Here is an 18,899-nt window from a genome sequence, read left to right on the forward strand (position 1 = left end):
ATAAAAATATTCGTGAAATATTTGTGAAGCTTTTGTAAGATCTTTGTGAATTCTATAAAAACCTTCGTGAAATATTTGAAATATGAGGGATATCTTTGAGATCTTTGTGAATTCTATAAAAATCTTCGTGATATATTTGAAATGTTTTAAATTTTTGGCAAATCATTGAAAACTTTGAGAACTCTATAAAAATATTCGTGAAACATTTGAAATCTTAGAGAAATCTTTGAGTTCTTTGTGAATTCTATAAAAATCTTCGTGAAATCATTGAAATCTTTGAAAAATCTTTATAAATTCTCTAGAAATATTTGTCAACAATTTTAAAATCTTTGCGAAATATTTATCATCTTTGTGAAATCATTGAAATCTTGTTTTAAACTTTGAAATCTATCTGAAATCATTGTAAAATAATAGAGGTCTTTGTGTGAAATCTTTGAAATCTACCTAAAATCTTATAAATCTTTGTGAAATATTTGTGAATTCTTTAAAAATATTTCCGAATATTTGTGAAGTTATTGAAATCTTAAAAAAATTATAGGAATCTTTGTCAAATATATGAAATCTTGGTTAAATCTTTGAAAAATTATTGAAAATTTTGTCAAATCCTTGTGAAACCTGTGAAATCTTTGGCAATATGAATTTTTCTACCTGTATTTATTACTGATGTAAAATTTTTACATAGCACAATTTTGGTTATACTATGTTCAAATTGTACCATTCAATATTATAAATGCGTTTTTTGTAGTTGCAATAAATAGAGAGTGGATGTAGAAAGAAAACAAAACAATATTGCCATTTTTGGATTTATTATAATAATTATACTTTTAAATCTGGAAGTTGCAAGTGAATCGCGGATAAAAACAATATCCGATTATTCTAGATATTTTCTCACTGGCTTTTATTTCAGGCAGGATACGCAGCGTCACTTGATCATGATATCCTTCAAAGGCGCAAGGAATTCCACAATTATTATATTAATACCAGATATTTCATATTCAGTATTTACTGTCATAAGTGTCCATAGCTAATTATTTTGCACAATGTCTCTGGTTGTTAACTCACATAAATCAAAAAAATCTACCAGAGAAAACAAAAATTCGTCAAAAGAATGAAGAGCGATCTCTTAGATTCTTATCGCACACAATTTTTCTGAGATCCCCCTCCCATTCTCTCCCCTCCCCACCCCATCCCACCACTCTCCCACAAGGGCAATTTAATAATCTAAATTATTCTCCTCACCTTCTTTACAACTTACCCTAATTTCTTACTTTCCCGCCCGCACTATCTAATCTTTTTTCCACCCGTCAACTACTTTTTACAATACAAACATCAGCAAATACGCAAAGTAAATCTCTAGATTATCTTACACAATTGCTGTTTATCTGAAAAATATAATAGTTATAATTTTATAATATGTAATGTAGAATTGGTACATTATTGCTTCGATATTCTCCTATATTAAATGGAGTTGGCTCAATGAGAAAGATACCCAATAGTGTTGTTATCAGTCACCGAGGGCACTGTCGATCGCACGTACCCTTTTGCCCGCGAATTTTCAAAATCACAAACTTCTTTATTATTATTTTGAGAATTTTATCTTAAGATATGATTATCAAAACTTAGGCTAAATTTTATTCAGAATTGTCAATATTAAGCTGTAAGGGAAAACTTCCCTACAGTTGATAATCATTAATTAAGAGAGCAAATCAAAGAAAAATAACTAATTTCAATTCCCCCCTATCGAGTTTCTTTCATCAAAAATTGTTTCTAATCGATGTCTAAATAAATTGTTTAATTATTCTGAAATTTGTATCCTTTCTTCAATTAGAGAGAGGTAATAATCCAACCAAAAATAATTTTTTTAACAATTTATTTTTAATAACGTTCTTTTACACATAATTGTGTAAAACAGTTTTTTTTACTTTTGCAATTTTTTCTTAAATTTTCAGCTTTTATTGTACTTTTTAGTTATGAAGAAATAATAAATAAAGAAAAATGAGAATCATTTTTTCTAATAATATTCGAAACGAGGAAAAATACTTATTTTGCAGATGTTTAAAAAATATTAATTTAAACAACTTCCAGAAAAAGTCACATTCAATATGATTCATATTGAAAATTTAAGGATTATTTCAAATATTTGGTTCTATTTTAAAAAAATATCCACAAAAAAGAGATTGTTTAAAACATGATCTTCTTTGATGTTTCTTTATTATTTTTTTATAACTAAAATGCCAAAGCAAAGAGAAAATTTTCAAAAAAATAGTAACTATCATTAACAATAATACTTTTTATTTGTTAAATTGTATTTTGTATTAGCTCACTTATTGTAAAGGGTAGACAAAAAATTAAAAATTTCAGAAAAAAACTGTAAATTTATGGCATTATTTAAAGAAAATATTATTAAAAAATTCTGCACATTAATAATAAATTGTTTCAAAATTATTTTTGTAACCCTTAATTTATCATTAACTTACTCTAATTTCAAAGTTCAAATCAAAAATTTCCGAAAAAAACTGCAAATTTCTAGAATTATTCAAAAAGCATATTATTAAAAATAATAATAAATTATTCAAAGAATTATATTTGGTAATTTGAATTTATTCTTACCTCGCTCTATTTGAAAAATGAACAAAAAGTAGAAATTTGCAGAAAAAACGCAACTTCATGGCATTATTGGAAAAGAATGTTATTAAAAATAATAATAAATTGTTCAAAAAAATATATTTTTTAACTTAAATTTATTCTTACGGCGCTCTATTAAAAAAATGAACAAAAAGTAGAAATTTGCAGAAAAACCGCAACTTTCTGGTATTATTTAAAGAGAATATTATTTAAATTAATAATAAATTGTTTAAACAATTACTTTGTCTGATTCTAAATTTATTATTAACTTACTTTAATTTCAAATTGTACAATAAGTAGAAAATTTGAGAAAAAACTGCAAAAAAAAAAATTATTTAAAAATATATATTTCTTTTAAATTTATTCTTAGCTCGCTCTAATTGAAAAATAAATAAAAATAGAAATTTGTAGAAAAAACTGCAATTTTTAGCATTATTTACAGAGAATATTATTAAAAATAATAATAAATTGTTTAAAAAATTATTTTTTCTAATTCTTAATTTATCATTAGCTTACTCTAATTACAAAGTGGACAATAAGACAAAAATCAGCAGAAAAAACTGCAAATTTCTGGGTTTATTCAAAGAAACTATTACTTAAAAAAATAATAAATTATGGAAAAAATATAACCTACAATTAATTAATGCCTCGGTCTAACTGAAAATTCGAAGCAAGTTACAAAATTTAGAAAAAAAAACATGCTTTTCTAATTTTAATCTTGGAGAAAATTGCCAGAAACAATCATAAATTGTTTAAACAATTTATTTAAACCTCTAATTATAGATAGAATCTAATATTTTATGCATTAAAAACAATTTTTAGTAAAAAAAAAAGGGACAAAAAAATTATAATTAGCGGCAAGAGCTCGCAAAATTAACTTTTCCACTTATGGGATCCTATAAAACAAAACTTATGGAAGTGAAATTCAAAAATTAATTTTTGATTCGTATTACAAATATCATTTTTTTCAAAACAAAAAGGAACATATTTTTTTTGTGGACTCGGAACAACTTTAGACCATCCTAAATAAACTAAACTTCGATAGTTCATCTGGTGTCAAAAATCGGAACTAGAATCAGAAGGCATAATTTTAAAGATGCATTTTAATTTGTGTATAAAAGTGTTTTGACCATTTTTTCCATCTAAAACGCTTTATTTGGATAAATACGTATGCTTTAGTAATAAATAATTGTTTTACACTCCGCAAAATAATACAAAATTATGCAAAAATAAAAATAAAATTCTAACTCTACATCAGTTTAGATTTTTGGCACCAGATGGCGAAACGGTCGACCATCGAGTTCATATCTGCATTATTATTGAGTCTATGCCCACGTATTTTACTCGCCATGAACCTACCAACAACAAAGACACATACTCGACAAAAAAATGACTTTTTATCACGAATCTCATCCCAAATGAAAAGATACCGAAAATTCTCATCAAAAAAAGAAAAGACTTGATAAATTTATAAATTTGGAAATTATCGAGGCAAAAAGAGCGCCCTCAGCGAGTGAAAACAAACTTTTTGGAAGGTGTAAAAATAGTTTGAAATGATCGGTTCCGTGATGTCGATTCGACGTAGATCACAAGCCTTTGGATAAATTTTCATGCAAATGCATCAAGAAATTCGCCACTTCAGAGGCGAAAATCTGCTCGCCAATTGGCGCGAGATAGACACATAAAAAGGTCAATATTCACAGAAACAATTAAGAAAAATTAAATTCCTTCGTATTGTCCTTTACACATTTGATGCAAAAGGTCGTGTGTCTCACAGTACGGAAAACCTTTCTTCATCGACCGTTTCTCCGCGACCAGGTTGTCCCTCCGAATCCACGAGGTCCTTCTTCTCAACGTCTTTAAAAAAAAAAAAAAAATAAAAATAATAATAATCCAATAAAAAAAATCTCTACCTCATCAACCGGTAGTTATTTCAAGAAAGCCAAGAAAAACCCCGCATCACGTCTAATTCTAAAACTAGATTTATATTTAGAATCACGTAATACTCGTCCGCGCGATAATAATATAATAAATCATCTTTCAATAAATATCTTTTTTTAAAGAATCCTCATAAATAGAGGATAAGAAAAATCACGATTTGTAAAGAAAAGTGCAAGGATCTCGATATTAGATTTATCGAGCTTTTCAAGAATGGAAGACAACCCTGGCGGCGGCGTCTTATTTGTAGATTTCTGTTCTCTAATTATTATTTTTTTTTTTGGATTCTTCTGCGTTTTTTGAACCCTCCTTTTTTGAACTTTCGTATACTTTTCTTCGTTGCTCGACAGGCAAAAAGAGATGGGGGGTTTTACACCGAAGAAGCAGAAAGCGAAATGCGTCAGGTTCTAAAATATCTGCGTTTTTTACAGCAGGCTTCAGATTTGTTGAGACTGATATTATTTTAAGGGGGTCACAGCACCAGATGTCTCCTTCCCTTGATACGATTCACGAGATTGCAGATCTTAAGGGCTGGGCCCAACTTCAGACCCATGTACTTCATCATCATATCGGAATTTAGGAGCAACAGCGCTTTTCCGTCTATTTCCTGTTAAAAGAAAATTACGAGTTTTAAAATGATTTATTGAAAACCTTAAAAACAGTGTCGGAAATAGCAAACTTTCAGGCATAGCGCATAAAATAAAATGAGCCTGGACATATTAAACTCGGACCAGATGTTGACCGTCGTTTTAAAATCGTAGAGACGCACGTTTTCTATAATTTTGTATTGTTCATGGCGATTTAGCTATTGGCTAAAATTGGCGCATGCGTGAAAAAATAACCTTCACTGCGCATGCACGATATTTCAGCAAATAGCTGGTCGTCTCAAATAACGGGGAACGCGTGGTTCAGCAGTTTAACTGTAGGATAAATAGGGGAATTTTGTTTGTAAAAAAGGGAAATTTTTATTTTTATGTTAAAAATCACAGCGCAATGAACCAAAATTAATAAATACAAGAATTTTATAAGAAAAACCAATTTTATACAACTAGAAAACACACGCGCGATTTTTTTCTCTACAATTTTTTAATTAAAATATGTATTCTCATTTTTTTTCTTCTTTTTTATTATTTTTTTTTCCGGAGGGAGGGGAATTTCTTATCTTTTTTAGGAGAAAAAAGTTTTTTTTTTAGATTGCAATAGGAACATTTTATAGAGGATGTCCAAATTTGGTTGTTAGATTCTTGGTTTTACTTTCAGGAATTCTTCACATTAACTTGATTATTGGACGTCAAATAAGATTTTTAATTTCATTTTAACCTCATTTAAATTTCTTAAATTTTAAAATATAGAAAATAAAAACAAGGACAATATTTTTAATTATCGATGAAAGTTGATGTCTAATCTTCAGTGTTAAAATATAATTTTTTTTTTTCATCGAACTGTAGAATTTATGTTAAAAAATAACAATTTTAGACTAACAATAATTTACCTTAAAATTCTTTCAAAATTTAAAAACTACCCATACCAATTTCTGATAATAAACGCGGGCATAACCTGAAATGGTTCACAATTTTTTAAATATTTTTTTAAGCTCAATAAGTTTTTATTAAATGTACTAGTTTCCGGTGTAAAACACCAGAAAATTCCAAAATTATATAAAAATTGTAAAACTTCTTTGAAATCTATACCGATTTCCGACGAAAAACACGATATAAAACGCGAACATAACCAAAAATGGTGAATTTAATGACTGTGAATGATAATATTAAAAATTATGATAATCACAAAATTCCTTGCATCAGAAAAAAAGTTCGGTGAAAATGTTAACATTGCCTAAAACTGAACTTTTTTGAAAACTATACCTATTTTCGGTGAAAATGCAATCTTAACCTCAAATGTTTCAACACTTTATAAAGATTCTTTGAAAACCAATCATTATTTATTCAAAAATTATTGGATTTAAATCCCGGAAAACTTGGACGCGTGAATTCGGATGTAGTTAGTTTGCATTGCTCGTGGCGCCTCTTGCGGAAAAAATGCGAAACCGAGAACATTTTCAAAATTCTCTAATTTCTCCTTGACTAATTTTTCATTTCAAATCTTTAATATTCAAATACCATGCATTTTAATCCTGTGATACTTTTAACATAGAATATTTTGTAAACGGAATAAAATTTTATTTCATATACAAATTTAGAATTTTTAAATTTATTTCAAACAAAAAAATGTCTTTTCTACTATAAAAGATGACTTTTTAACAAAATACTGGAATTTTTAACATAAAATTTAAAAAATTAACCTAAACAGACAAATTCCCAACGAAAAAGTGTCATAGATACAAAAAGAATTTTAAAAAACACGAATTTCTGACAAATAAAGATTTTTCAGTCAAAAAATAAATGAAAGTTTAATCTAAATTATTGAACCTTCAAGCCAAAAGACAAATTTTCTTTTAAAAAAAAACTGAATTTTCAAACAAAAAATATGACTTTTCCGCAAAAAATTAATTTTTCATTAAACACATGCATTTTTAACCAACAAAAATGAAATTTGAAACTAAATAATTATTTTCACCAAAAAAGGCGAATTTTCAACTAAAAAATATCAATCTTCCAAAAATGGAAAAGTGACATTTTTTGATAAGAAAAGTTGCATTTAAAAAAAAAATAAAATATGAATTTTTAAACAAGAAATAATTCTCGACGAATAAAATTGAATTTTCAATCCAAAAAGACGAATATTTAGCCCAAAAAGGATGACTTTTTAACAAAATTGTTGAATTCTTTACCAAATATTTGCATTAGTATTAAAAAAAAAAAGATAAAATTTCTCTTAAAGCAAAAGAATTTTTTAATTACAAAAAGAGTTAAGTTTTTATCAAAAAAAGATTCCAGTTGATTTTACAATATCAAAAGTTGCATTTTTAAAACCAAAAATAAGTTTCTATAAAAAAAATTCAATTTTCAATCCAAAAAGAGGAATTTTTTCATCCAAAACGGATGAATCTTCAATAAAATAGTTGAATTCTCTACCAAATAGTTGCATTTTTATAAAAAAAATATATTATATTTTGTACAGTTCATTTCTCAACACAAAAATATAAATTTTTGACAAAAAGTAAATTTTGGATGAAATAATTAAATTTTTGAAGAAATTGTTAAATTTTCAACCAAAAAGTAGAACTTTTTAACAAAACAGTTTAATTTCCAACCAAATGGTTGTATTTTTATCCAAAAAAAGATGAAATTTTTCTTCAAATAGACGCATTTTTAATTAAATAAAAACAAAAACGAATTTTAAAAAGATAATTGAATTTTCATCCAGAAAATATTTTAGTTCTTTTTTCAACACCCAAATTTTATATTTAAACAGTCGAATTTTCAACCAATTTTCATCCAAAGAAGATTCCAGTTCACTTTTTAACGCCAAAATAAGAATTGCAAACAATTTATAAACAAAACTGATGTCTTTTAAATAAAATTATGAAATTTTCCACCAAATAATAAAATTTATAACTAAAAGGATAATCTTCAGAAGAAAGTTGTTGCAAATGTTCAATATTCTAATCTGAAAACATTTAATTTTTAACGTTTTTTTTTTAAATTTTAAACGCTTTGAATTAGAAATGATACAATTTCAAACACTTTCTAATAAAATTGTCCATTAAAAAAAACTAGAATCTTAAATTTTACAATAATGGAACGCTTTTAATTAGAAATAATACAGTTTTAATTCCTTTGAATTATAATGAACGAATTTTCGAAATAGTATTTGGAAAATATTTCATTTTTAACGTTTTGAACTTGTCCAATTTTCGAAATTTTCTTATCATCTCAAATCATTGAAATTCGTGATTCTTATATTTAAAATAAAATTGTCCCATTTTATAAACTTTAAATTAGAAATGATACAATTTCCAAACTTTTCTAATAAGATTGTCTAATTTTTGAAATTTAATTTAAAAGTGTACAATTTTTAATTTTTTTAATTAGAAATATTACCATTTGGAAAACTGGTATTTCAACACTTTTTCGCAAGAGGCGCTACGAACGATGCCAACTAACTAAATCCGAATAACATAACCTATATTAGTTTAAAAATAATAAATATTCTTTTCAATTCAACATATTTTTTTTTTTTGATTCAAAATACCAATAATTTCGGACGAAAAATTGTTTAGAATTGTAAATCCTCCTTTAAACCTAAAGTTTTGCATTTTACTTCGGAAAAAATGTTAACATAACCTAAAATTGTTTCAAAAGTGTAAACCTTTTTTGAAATCGATACCAATTTTCGGTGAAAAACTCGAGCATAATCCAAAATTTTTCCAAAAAAATTGTTATCGCAATAAAAATCAAATAATTTTGTAATAAAAGCACCAATTTCTGGTATAAAACGCTAAGAAAAGGGAAAAATGTTGATTGATGAAATATTTTTAATCTTTGAAATCTAAGAATTTTTTATTAAAAATACCCCATTTCCGGTGGGAAATGCAAATGACATGAAATTATTGAAAATTGTGAATCTTGATGATGATTTTTGTTTAAAAATGCTAATTTTCGGTAAAAAAAAACTAAAATAAAGGACATATAATATTTTAATTTGATAATTTTCCTATTTAAGATAGAAAACAACTTCAAGTAATGAAAAGCCAATCAGGTTTGAATCAATCATGTTAGATTTTCTATTTTTTTTTCTTTTGCGCAAATCGTCTATTAACTAATTTTTATAATTATTAAAAATAATTATCATAATTATTAATTAATTAATTTACCCGGTACGATAAAAGTAACATATTTATATTTGTCGCTTAACAAAAAAAATTTATTTTAATTCATGACGTTTATTTTAAACATCATTTAACACAACACAGCAAAAAATTGCAAAATAAATGCATTTTCAAATAAAATTAATGAATTTTTAAACAATACGATTAATTTCCGAAGAAAAAAATTAATTTTCTATTAGAAAATACAATTTATAAATAAAACATGAATTTTTAACGAAAGACCAAAAAGATTAGTTTTGTACTAAAAAATATAATTTTTCAAAAAAATACAGGAATTTTAAACAAATTTTTTAAAAACTCAATTAAGTAGTTTAATTTTTAACCAAAAAAATAAGTTTTCAATCAAAACAATCAATCTTGAACTGAAATATTTGAATTTTCAATAATAAAATTAATTTTTACTGAAAAAAGATAAATTGTCAACCAAAACTAAAATAATTAAGTTTTAAACATTAAAAAATCAATGTTCAACAAAAAAGATGAATTTTTAATTCAAAGAGATAATTTTTCAACCCAAAAATTAAATAATCTAATTTTTAGTCAAAACATAAATGGTCAAGCAAACAGATGAGATTTTACCTAAAGTTATGGAATATTCAACTTGAATAATAGTTACATTTCTAGATAAAAAAAAAACTTCTACCAAAAAAGAAACAAATTTTCGGCAAAAAAATTATTTTAGACCAAATGAATTAACAAAAAAAAAAATTAATTTTTACAAAAGTTTTTATCTTCTAACCAAGTGACTTTATTTCCAGCCTAAACGATGAATTTTTAAACAAGGTGATTAAATTTCAAAGAAAAAGATTATTTTTAACAACAAAAATACATTTTTTAACAAAATACGTGAATTCACAATGAAATAGTTGATTTTTCAGTTAAAAAATATCAATTTTCAACCAAAAATGTAATAATTAAATTTCCAGTTGGAAAAATTAATTTTCGAACCAAACTGACGAATTTTTTAGAAAAAAAAAAAACAAGCAATTTTCCAGAAAGTAAATAATTTTTTAAACAAATAGTTGAATTTTCATACAAAAAAAAACTTTAAACCAAAAATATAAAAGTCGAATTTTCCGTTAGGAATCTAATTCTTAATAATAAAAAAAAAAAAATAATAATAATAAACGAATCTTCAGTAAAATAGTAAAATTTTCTACTGGAACAGTTAAATTTTTAGTTAAAATAATATTTTCAAAAAGAGATGAATCTTCAGGAAAAAAATTAAATTAAATTAATATCACTTCTCTAAATTGACTAAAATTAATAAAATCATAAAAACCTGAATTTTGCTGTGACAAAAAGGTTAATTTCAGTTTTCAAAAATTAAATTCCCGGTTATTTTCTGTTTTTTTTTTGGGGGGGGGGGGGATTTTGGGTATCCAGCCTGATTTTACAAACTAGCAAGAAATATTGTTCAATTTTTTAAATCTCAGCTGAAAACAAAATGAAATAGTTAATAATAAAACTTACATGTTTCCTAAAGAGATCAGCGTGTTGTCCAAGAGCTGGATCTGTAACCGCAATATATTGTATGACATCTTCAATTGTCCACTCAGAAGGTTCCGTGGAAGAAAATCTAGCAACCGGGGTTTCGGACTGAGTTGTTGACGTAGCGGCTTCAAGCTCTTAAATAAAAACACAGAAAAGAAAAAAAAAAATCATGATCTATTGTTAGAAAATTATCCAAAATTATTTAAAACTCGCCTATTTTCAACTGAAAATAATTACTTTTTAACGAAATCGGTGCATTTTTAACGAAATTAATGAATCTTTAATAAAAGTGTTCAATTTGGAACCAACAAAATTAATTTTCTGTCGAAATAAACGTTTTTTAAACAAAATACATGGATTTTTCAACAAAGTACTTACATTTTGAAAAAAAATTCTACCCAAAATGGAATAGTTACATTTACAATTTAAACAAATTAATTTTTTATAATCAAAAAAAGATCAAAAAAGATTTTTTTTTCTTCCAAGAAAGACGAATTTTAAACAAACAAGTTAACTGTCAATCAAATTATTAAATTTTCTACAAATTAAATTATTTTTAACAATAAAATTTACCAAAAGCATAAATTTTGAACCGAGAGGAAGAATTTTCTATCGAAAAAAAGGCAAATCTTCAACTCAGTTGTAGAATTTGAACTTAAAAAGATAATTTTTTCGACCAAAAATGGAGTGGTTAAATTTTCAGCTGAAAAAATAACTTTCAACAAAAACAAAAAATAATTTTCAAACAAAAAAAAAAACAATCTTTCAACAAAAAAGATAAATTTTCTACCAATAAATTGAATTTTTAAGAAAGTAAGTTAAACTTGCAACCAAGCAGTTGATTTTTTAACAATAATTAAAATTAAAACACGATTAAAATTTTTATCCAAAAACATTAATTTTTAATCGGAAAGATTAATTTTCTATCGAAAAAGACGAATTTTCAACCAAGTCGTTGAATTTTCCACTAAAAACGATCAATTTTTAACCAAAAATGAAATGGTTAAATTTTCAGCTAAAAAATTAATTTTCAACAAAATAGTTTTTCAACCAAAGAAATGAATTTTCTGTTAAAAATATAAATCTTAAAAAAATGATTTCTTAAAAAAATTAATTGAAGAAAATCTTTTTACAAAATTGAATACTCAAGATAATAAGAATAATTTTAAAACAAAAAGAGGAATTTTCATTTAAAAAAAAATTCTCCTAAAACAAAAGAATTTTCAAATCAAAAAGATAATTTAAAAAATAAATAGTTGCATTTTTTGTTAAAAAGAATTTCAGTTGACATTTCACGATCAAAATATGAATTCTTAAACAAGAAATAAGTTTAAACAAAAAAAAGAGGCTTTTTCACCAAACAGTTAAATTTTCAATTAAAAAAATTAGTTTGTAACAAAATATTTAGTTTTTCAACCAGAGATGAATTTTCTACTAAAAATATAAATTAAAAAAAAAAATTATTTCTCAACAAAGTGATTCAAGAAAATCTTTTTTAAAAAATTGAACATTCAAGCAAAGAAAAATTATTTTGAAACAAAAAGTGGCATTTTCATTAAAAAAAGATGAAATTTATACTAAAACAAAAATAAAATTTGCAAATAAAAAATATAAATTAAAAAAATAAATAGTTGAATTTTTGGTTAAAAAGAATTTCAGTTCACATTTCACGATCAAAAAATGCATTTTTAAACAAGAAATAAGTTTCAACGAAAAAAATTGAATTTTTAATCCAAAAAGAATTATTTTTTCTACAAAAAATGATAATTTTTAGTTGAAAAGTTAATTTTTAAGAAAAAAAGGCTTTTTAACCAAACAGTTAAATTTTCAACTAAATATATGTCTTAAATCAAAAAAATAATTGTTGACAAGGTATTATAATTTTTACTCAAGTTGTTGAATTTTTAATTTAAAAAATTAATTTCCAACAAAATAGTTTTTCAACCAAAAAGATAAATTTTCTACCAAAAATATAAATCTTTAAAAAAATGATTTCTCAACAAAGTGATTCAAGAAAATCTTTTTAAAAAATTGAATACTCAAGCAAAGAAAAATAATGTTTAAACAAAAAGTGGCATTTTCATAAAAAAATTAAATTTCTACTAAAACAAATGAATTTTCAAATCAAAAAGATAATTTAAAACATAAATGGCTTAATTTTTTGTTAAAAAGAATGTCAGTTGAAATTTTACAATCAAAATATGAATTTTTTAACAATAAATAATTTTTAACGAAAAAATTGAAATTTTAATCCAAAAAGACGAATTTTTTTTCTACCAAAAATGATGAATTTAACAAAATTTTTGAATTCTCTACCAAGCAGCTTCATTTTAATCAAAAAAAAAAAAATGAAGTTTCTCTTAAAATAGGTGACTTTGCATAAAAAAGATTTATAACAAAAAATTGAATTTCCATTAAAAAAAGATTCCATTTGACTTTTCAACATCAAAATATGAATTTTTTAACCAAAAATAAATTTCAACGAAAAAAATTTTTTCAACCGAAAAGGATGAATTTTTAACAAAATAGTTGAGCTCTATATGAAATAGTTAAATTTTTAAACAAATATATGAAATTTGTACTAAAACAGAAGAATTTTTATTAAAAAAAATTTAATTAATTAATTTAATTAATTTAATTTAATTTTAAAAAAATTTAAAAAAATGAAATTTTGCTAAAAACAGATGAATTTTCAATTCGATTTTTTTTTTAAATAGCGGAATTTTCATCCAGAAAGAATTTTCAGTTCTATTTATAAAACTAAAGTATTAAATTTAAACAATAAGTAAAGTTTCTATGATGTAGTTAAATTTTCAACAAAAAAGCCGAATTTTCAACCAAGAAGTATGACTTTTTAACAAATTTGTTAAAATTTGAACTAAAAAAGATAAATTTACAATAAAAAAAGATGAACATTCAACCAAAAATATATATTTTCTAATAAGAAAGACGAAATTTCAACAATATACATGAATTTTCAACAAAAAAGTTAATTGTCAAATAAAAATGGTAAATTTTCTACAAATTAGATTATTTTTAACCAAGCAATTACAATTTTTAAACCAAAAACATGGATTTTTTAACTGAGAAAATTAATTTTCTATCGAAAAAGACGAATTTTCATCTAAGAAATTAATTTTTTTTTCAAATAAAATTTTCAACCAATAAAATGAATTTTTAAAGAAGTAAGTTAAATTTGCAACCAAGCAGTTGAATGTTTTAACAACAATGTTATCTTTTTTAGCAAAAAAACAAAAAAATTTTAAACAAAATAGTTTAAATTTCAAGCTAGAAAATATATTTTCTAATAAAAAAGACGAAATTTCAACAATATACATGAATTTTCAACAAAAAAGTTAATTGTCAAATAAAAATGGTAAATTTTCTACAAATTAGATTATTCTTAACCAAGCAATTACAATTTTTTAAACCAAAAACATGGATTTTTAACTGAGAAAATTAATTTTCTATCGAAAAAGACGAATTTTCATCTAAGAAATTAACTTTTTTTTTTAAATAAAATTTTCAACCAATAAAATGAATTTTTAAAGAAGTAAGTTAAATTTGCAACCAAGCAGTTGAATGTTTTAACAACAATGTTATCTTTCTAGCAAAAAAACAAAAAATTTTAAACAAAATAGTTGAAATTTCATCTATAAAAGATAAACTTACAATAAAAAAAGATTAAATTTCAACCTAGAAAATATATTTTCTAATAAAAAAGACGAATTTTCAACAAAAAAGTTAATTGTCAATCAAATTGTTAAATTTTCTACTAATTAGATTATTCTTAACCAACCAATTACAATTTTTTAAACCAGAAACATGGATTTTTAACTGAGAAAAATAATTTTCTATCAGAAAAGACAAGTTTTCAACGAAAATCGATAAATTTTAAACAAAAAATGGAATGGTTGAATTTTTAGGTAAAAAATTAATTAAAAAAAATTTTTTGTTTAAAAGTTAAATTTTTAATCAATAATGTTATATTCCTAGCAAAAAAAAAAAACACATTTTTAACAAAATAGTTGAACTTTTAACTAAAAAAGATAAATTCACAATAAAAAAGATGAGCTTTCAACCAAGAATATATATATTTTCTAATAAAAAAGACGAATTTTCAACAATATACATGAATTTCCAACAAAAAAGTTAATTGTCAATCAAATTGTTAAATTTTCTACAACTTAGATTTTTTTTAACCACACAATTACATTTTTTAACCAAAAACATTAATATTAAAATTAATTTTCAACAAAAAAAAAAAACAAACTATTTTTCAACAAAAAAGATAAATTTTCTACCAATAAAATGAATTTTTAAGAAAGTGAATTAATCTGTTAATTTTTCAACAAATCAGAATTGTTTTAAACACATGATTAAAGTTTTTGATCGAAAACATTAATATTTAACCGTGAGGATTACTTTTCTATTGAGGAAGATGAATTTTCAATCAAGTAGTTGAATTTTCAGCCGAAAAATAAATTTTTAACAACAAAAAAAAACTGTTTTTCAACAAAAAAGATCAATTTTCTACCAATAAAACGAATTTTTGAGAAAGTAAGTTACAATTGCAAACAAGCAGTTGAATTTGTAACCAATAATGTTATGTTTTTACCAAAAAAGATAAATTTACAATAAAAAAAGATGAACTTTCAACCTAGAAGATATATTTTCTATTAAGAAAGACGAATTTTCAACAATTTACATGAATTTTCAACAAAGAAGTTCATTGTCAATCAAATTGTTAAATTTTTTTTACAAATTAGATTATTCCTAACAAAGCAATTACAATTTTTTAAACAAAAATATGAAATTTTAATAGTTAAAGTTTCAGCTAAAAAATTAATTAAAAAAAAAAAACTTAAAACAAAAAGTTAAATTTTCAACCAAAAAAATGAATTTTTAACAGAGAAAAGAATTTTCTATCGAAAAAGACGAATTTGCAATTAAAAATGATCAATTTGTAACTAAAAATGGAATGATTATATTTTCAGCTCAAAAAATTAATTTTTTAACAAAAAAAAAAAAAAAGAACGAATTTTCAACAAAAAAGTTGAATCTTCAATCAATGACATGAATTTTTAAGGAAAAAGTTTATCTTGCAACTAAGCAGTTTAATTTTTAACCAAAAATATTATGTTTCTACTAAAAAAAAGACAAATTTTTTACCAAATGGTTGAATTTTCAACTAAAAAATATAGATTTAGAATCAAAAATAAAATATTCAACTTGTAAGTTAACAAAATTAATTTTTTTTAAACAAAAAAATTTTCAACGAAAAAGTTGAACTTTCAACTAAAAAAGATAAATTTAGAATCAAAAATATAATATTTTACTTTTCAGTTAAAAAAATTAATTATTTTCAAACAAAAAGATGAATTTCCAAGCCTGAAGATTAATTTTCAACAACAGAAAAAGTTCTAAAAATTAATTTTTATATAAAATAGTTAAATTTTCAGTTTAAAATGTTAATTTTCAAACAAAAAAGAAGAATCTTCAACTAAAAAGATTATAGTTTTACCAAAAAATAAAATTTTTAACAAAATAGTTAAACTTTCAATCAAAAATGAAATAAATTAAATTTTTAGTTGAAAATTGTTGTTGAAAATTCCACTTTCTTCTGAAAAATTTGTCTTTTTGTTTATAAAATCAACTATGACTTTTTCGTTGAAAATTCAAATATTTTATAGAAAATTCATGTTTTTGTTTTGAAAATTTCATTATTTCGTAGAAAATTCGTCTTTATTGACTAAAAATCTAATTATTTGGTTCAAAATTGAATTCTATTCTTTTTTTGGTCTCGGAATTTGAAGCAATCGTGTGCAATTTTTTTCTTCTTTTTTGACTAACAAATTTTTGTTGATGAAAATTCATCCTTTTTTTTGGAAACTAAAAATTTTTTGGTCAAAAAAGCGACTTTCTCGATTAAAATTAATCTGTTTCGGTTGAAAATGAGCTTTCTATTAAAAATTTAACTGTTTTGTAAAAAAAATCGCAATTTTCGCTCGAAAATTTGAGCATTTTATTAAAAGTTGGTCTTTTTTTTGGTGGATAAATATTTTTTTTTAAATTAAAAAAGCAACTGTTTTGTTGAAAGTTAACGTTTTAGCAACGGATTCAATTATTTTGGTTAAAATTTATTTTTGTTGGTTAAATTAAAAAATTTATAAATAATATTATATATATAATCTTTTTAGTTATAAAAATTCAACCCCTTGGTTGAAATTCAACATTTTTCTTTAAATTTAATTTGTTTTTTGGTTGAAGATACATCATTTTAGTTGAAAATTTGTTTTTCGGTCAAAAATTAAATTATTTTGTTGAAAATTCAAACTCTTGGATTGAAAATTCTTTGTGGAAAATTCTTTTTTGAATAGAAAATTGTCTTTAATGACAATTTAAGTACTCAATTTTTCGAGAAATGTTGATATTTTTAAGTTAAAAATAAATCTCTATTAGTTGAGTATTCAACGGTTTTGTAGCAAAAATAGTGTCATTCTTTAAAAAAAAAAAAAGGTGTAAAATAGTGTCAATAGTCTGCTGATTCCGAGGCCAGCCGAGGCCAGCTAGGAACCGATTTCCTCGGCTGTTTGGCAGGTGTAAAAAATTAAACTATTTTGTTACTATCTACTTGAAAGTTTATAAAATTGGTTGTGAATGGAAAATAACTTTATTTCTGAAAAAAAATCCTTATTATTGAAAATTTAACTATTTGGTTAAAAATAAATCTCTTTTCTTTGAGTATTCAACTGTATTGTAACAAAACTAGAGTCATTCTTAAAAAAAAAGTGCAAAATAGTGTCAATAGTCTGTTAATTCCGAGGCCTGCCACTTGCTCATTTAATTATTTTTTTACCAGGAACCGATTTCCTCGGCTGCTTGGCAGTTGTCAAAAATTAAACTAGTTTGTTAAAAATTCATATTCTTAGGTTAAAAATTCTTTGCGGAAAATTTTTTTTTTTTTTTTAAAATGAAAAATTATCTTAAATGAAAATTTAACTACTCAATTTTTGATTAAATGTTACTATTTTTAAGTTTCAAAGTACATCTATCTAGTTGAAACTTGATAAAATTGGTTGTAAATGAAAAAGTCAACTATTTATTTTAAAAATGTATGTAATTCGTTGAAAATTCGTTTTTTTTGTAAAAATAATTTTTTAAACTGAAAATTGAATTATTTTGTTGAGATCTTAACTGATTGATTGAAAAATAACTTTTTTGTTGGAAATTCATATTCTTTAGTTGAAAATTTAACTGTTTTATAGAAAATTCTTTTTCTTTTTGACTACAAATTCAACAATTCGGTATAAAATACAACTATTTGCTATAAAAATAATCTTTTTTGTAGAAAAAAACGTTTTCTTATATTGAAAATTAACTCTCTTAAATATAAATTCATCTGGTGCATTTTTAGTTAAATACTGAGCTTTCTGAGTGTAAAAATTTAACAAACTGAAAATTGAACTGCTTCGTTGAAAAATAACTTTATTTCTGAAAAAAATCCTTATTATTGAAAATTTAACTATTTGATTAAAAATAAATCTCTTTTAGTTGAGTATTCAACTGTTTTGTAACAAAACTAGAGTCATTCTTAAAAAAAAGTGCAAAATAGTGTCAATAGTCTGTTAATTCCGAGGCCTGCCACTTGCTCATTTGATTATTTTCTTACCAGGATCCGATTTCCTCGGCTGCTTAGCAGGTGTCAAATATTAAACTATTTTGTTGAAAATTCATATTCTTAAAAAATCAACTATTTAGTTTAAAAGGTATGTATCTTGTCAAAAATGTTTGTCTAGTAAAAAATTATTCTTCTTGATTGAAAATTCAACTATTTGGTCAAAAATTTGTCTTTTCTGAAAAAACCTTTTTTTATTGAAAATTCAACTATTTTGTTAAAAATAAATATCTTTTCGTTGAGTATTCAACTGTTTTGTAACAAAAATAATGTCATTCTACAAAAAAAGTCTAAAAATGTGTCAATATTCTGTTGATTCCGAAGCCTGCTGCTTGCTCATTCAATCACTTTCTTACCAGGAACCGATTTCCT

At 23.6% G+C, this 18,899-nt stretch overlaps 2 protein-coding genes across 2 annotated transcripts in view; one reads left to right on the plus strand and one right to left on the minus strand.

Moving 5' to 3' along the window:
• LOC117173929 overlaps window positions 1–1,024 on the plus strand; it is an 11,815-nt gene extending 10,791 nt beyond the window's left edge. The window contains exon 3 of the mRNA XM_033362577.1: window positions 908–1,024. Within this exon, the coding sequence (XP_033218468.1) occupies window positions 908–1,024 (117 nt within the window). The remainder of the gene's footprint in view (window positions 1–907) is intronic.
• Window positions 1,025–3,843: 2,819 nt separating this feature from the next.
• Window positions 3,844–18,899, minus strand: part of LOC117173317 (polycomb protein Scm) — a 44,721-nt gene continuing 29,665 nt past the window's right edge. Inside the window, exons 7-8 of the mRNA XM_033361808.1 lie at window positions 10,829–10,983; window positions 3,844–5,170 (exon numbers count right to left, since the gene is read on the minus strand). Of these exons, the coding sequence (XP_033217699.1) occupies window positions 5,036–5,170; window positions 10,829–10,983 (290 nt within the window). The 3' untranslated portion in view covers window positions 3,844–5,035. The remainder of the gene's footprint in view (window positions 5,171–10,828; window positions 10,984–18,899) is intronic.

This window comes from Belonocnema kinseyi, chromosome 5, assembly GCF_010883055.1.
Source record: "Belonocnema kinseyi isolate 2016_QV_RU_SX_M_011 chromosome 5, B_treatae_v1, whole genome shotgun sequence".
Taxonomy (NCBI): Eukaryota; Metazoa; Arthropoda; class Insecta; order Hymenoptera; family Cynipidae; genus Belonocnema; species Belonocnema kinseyi.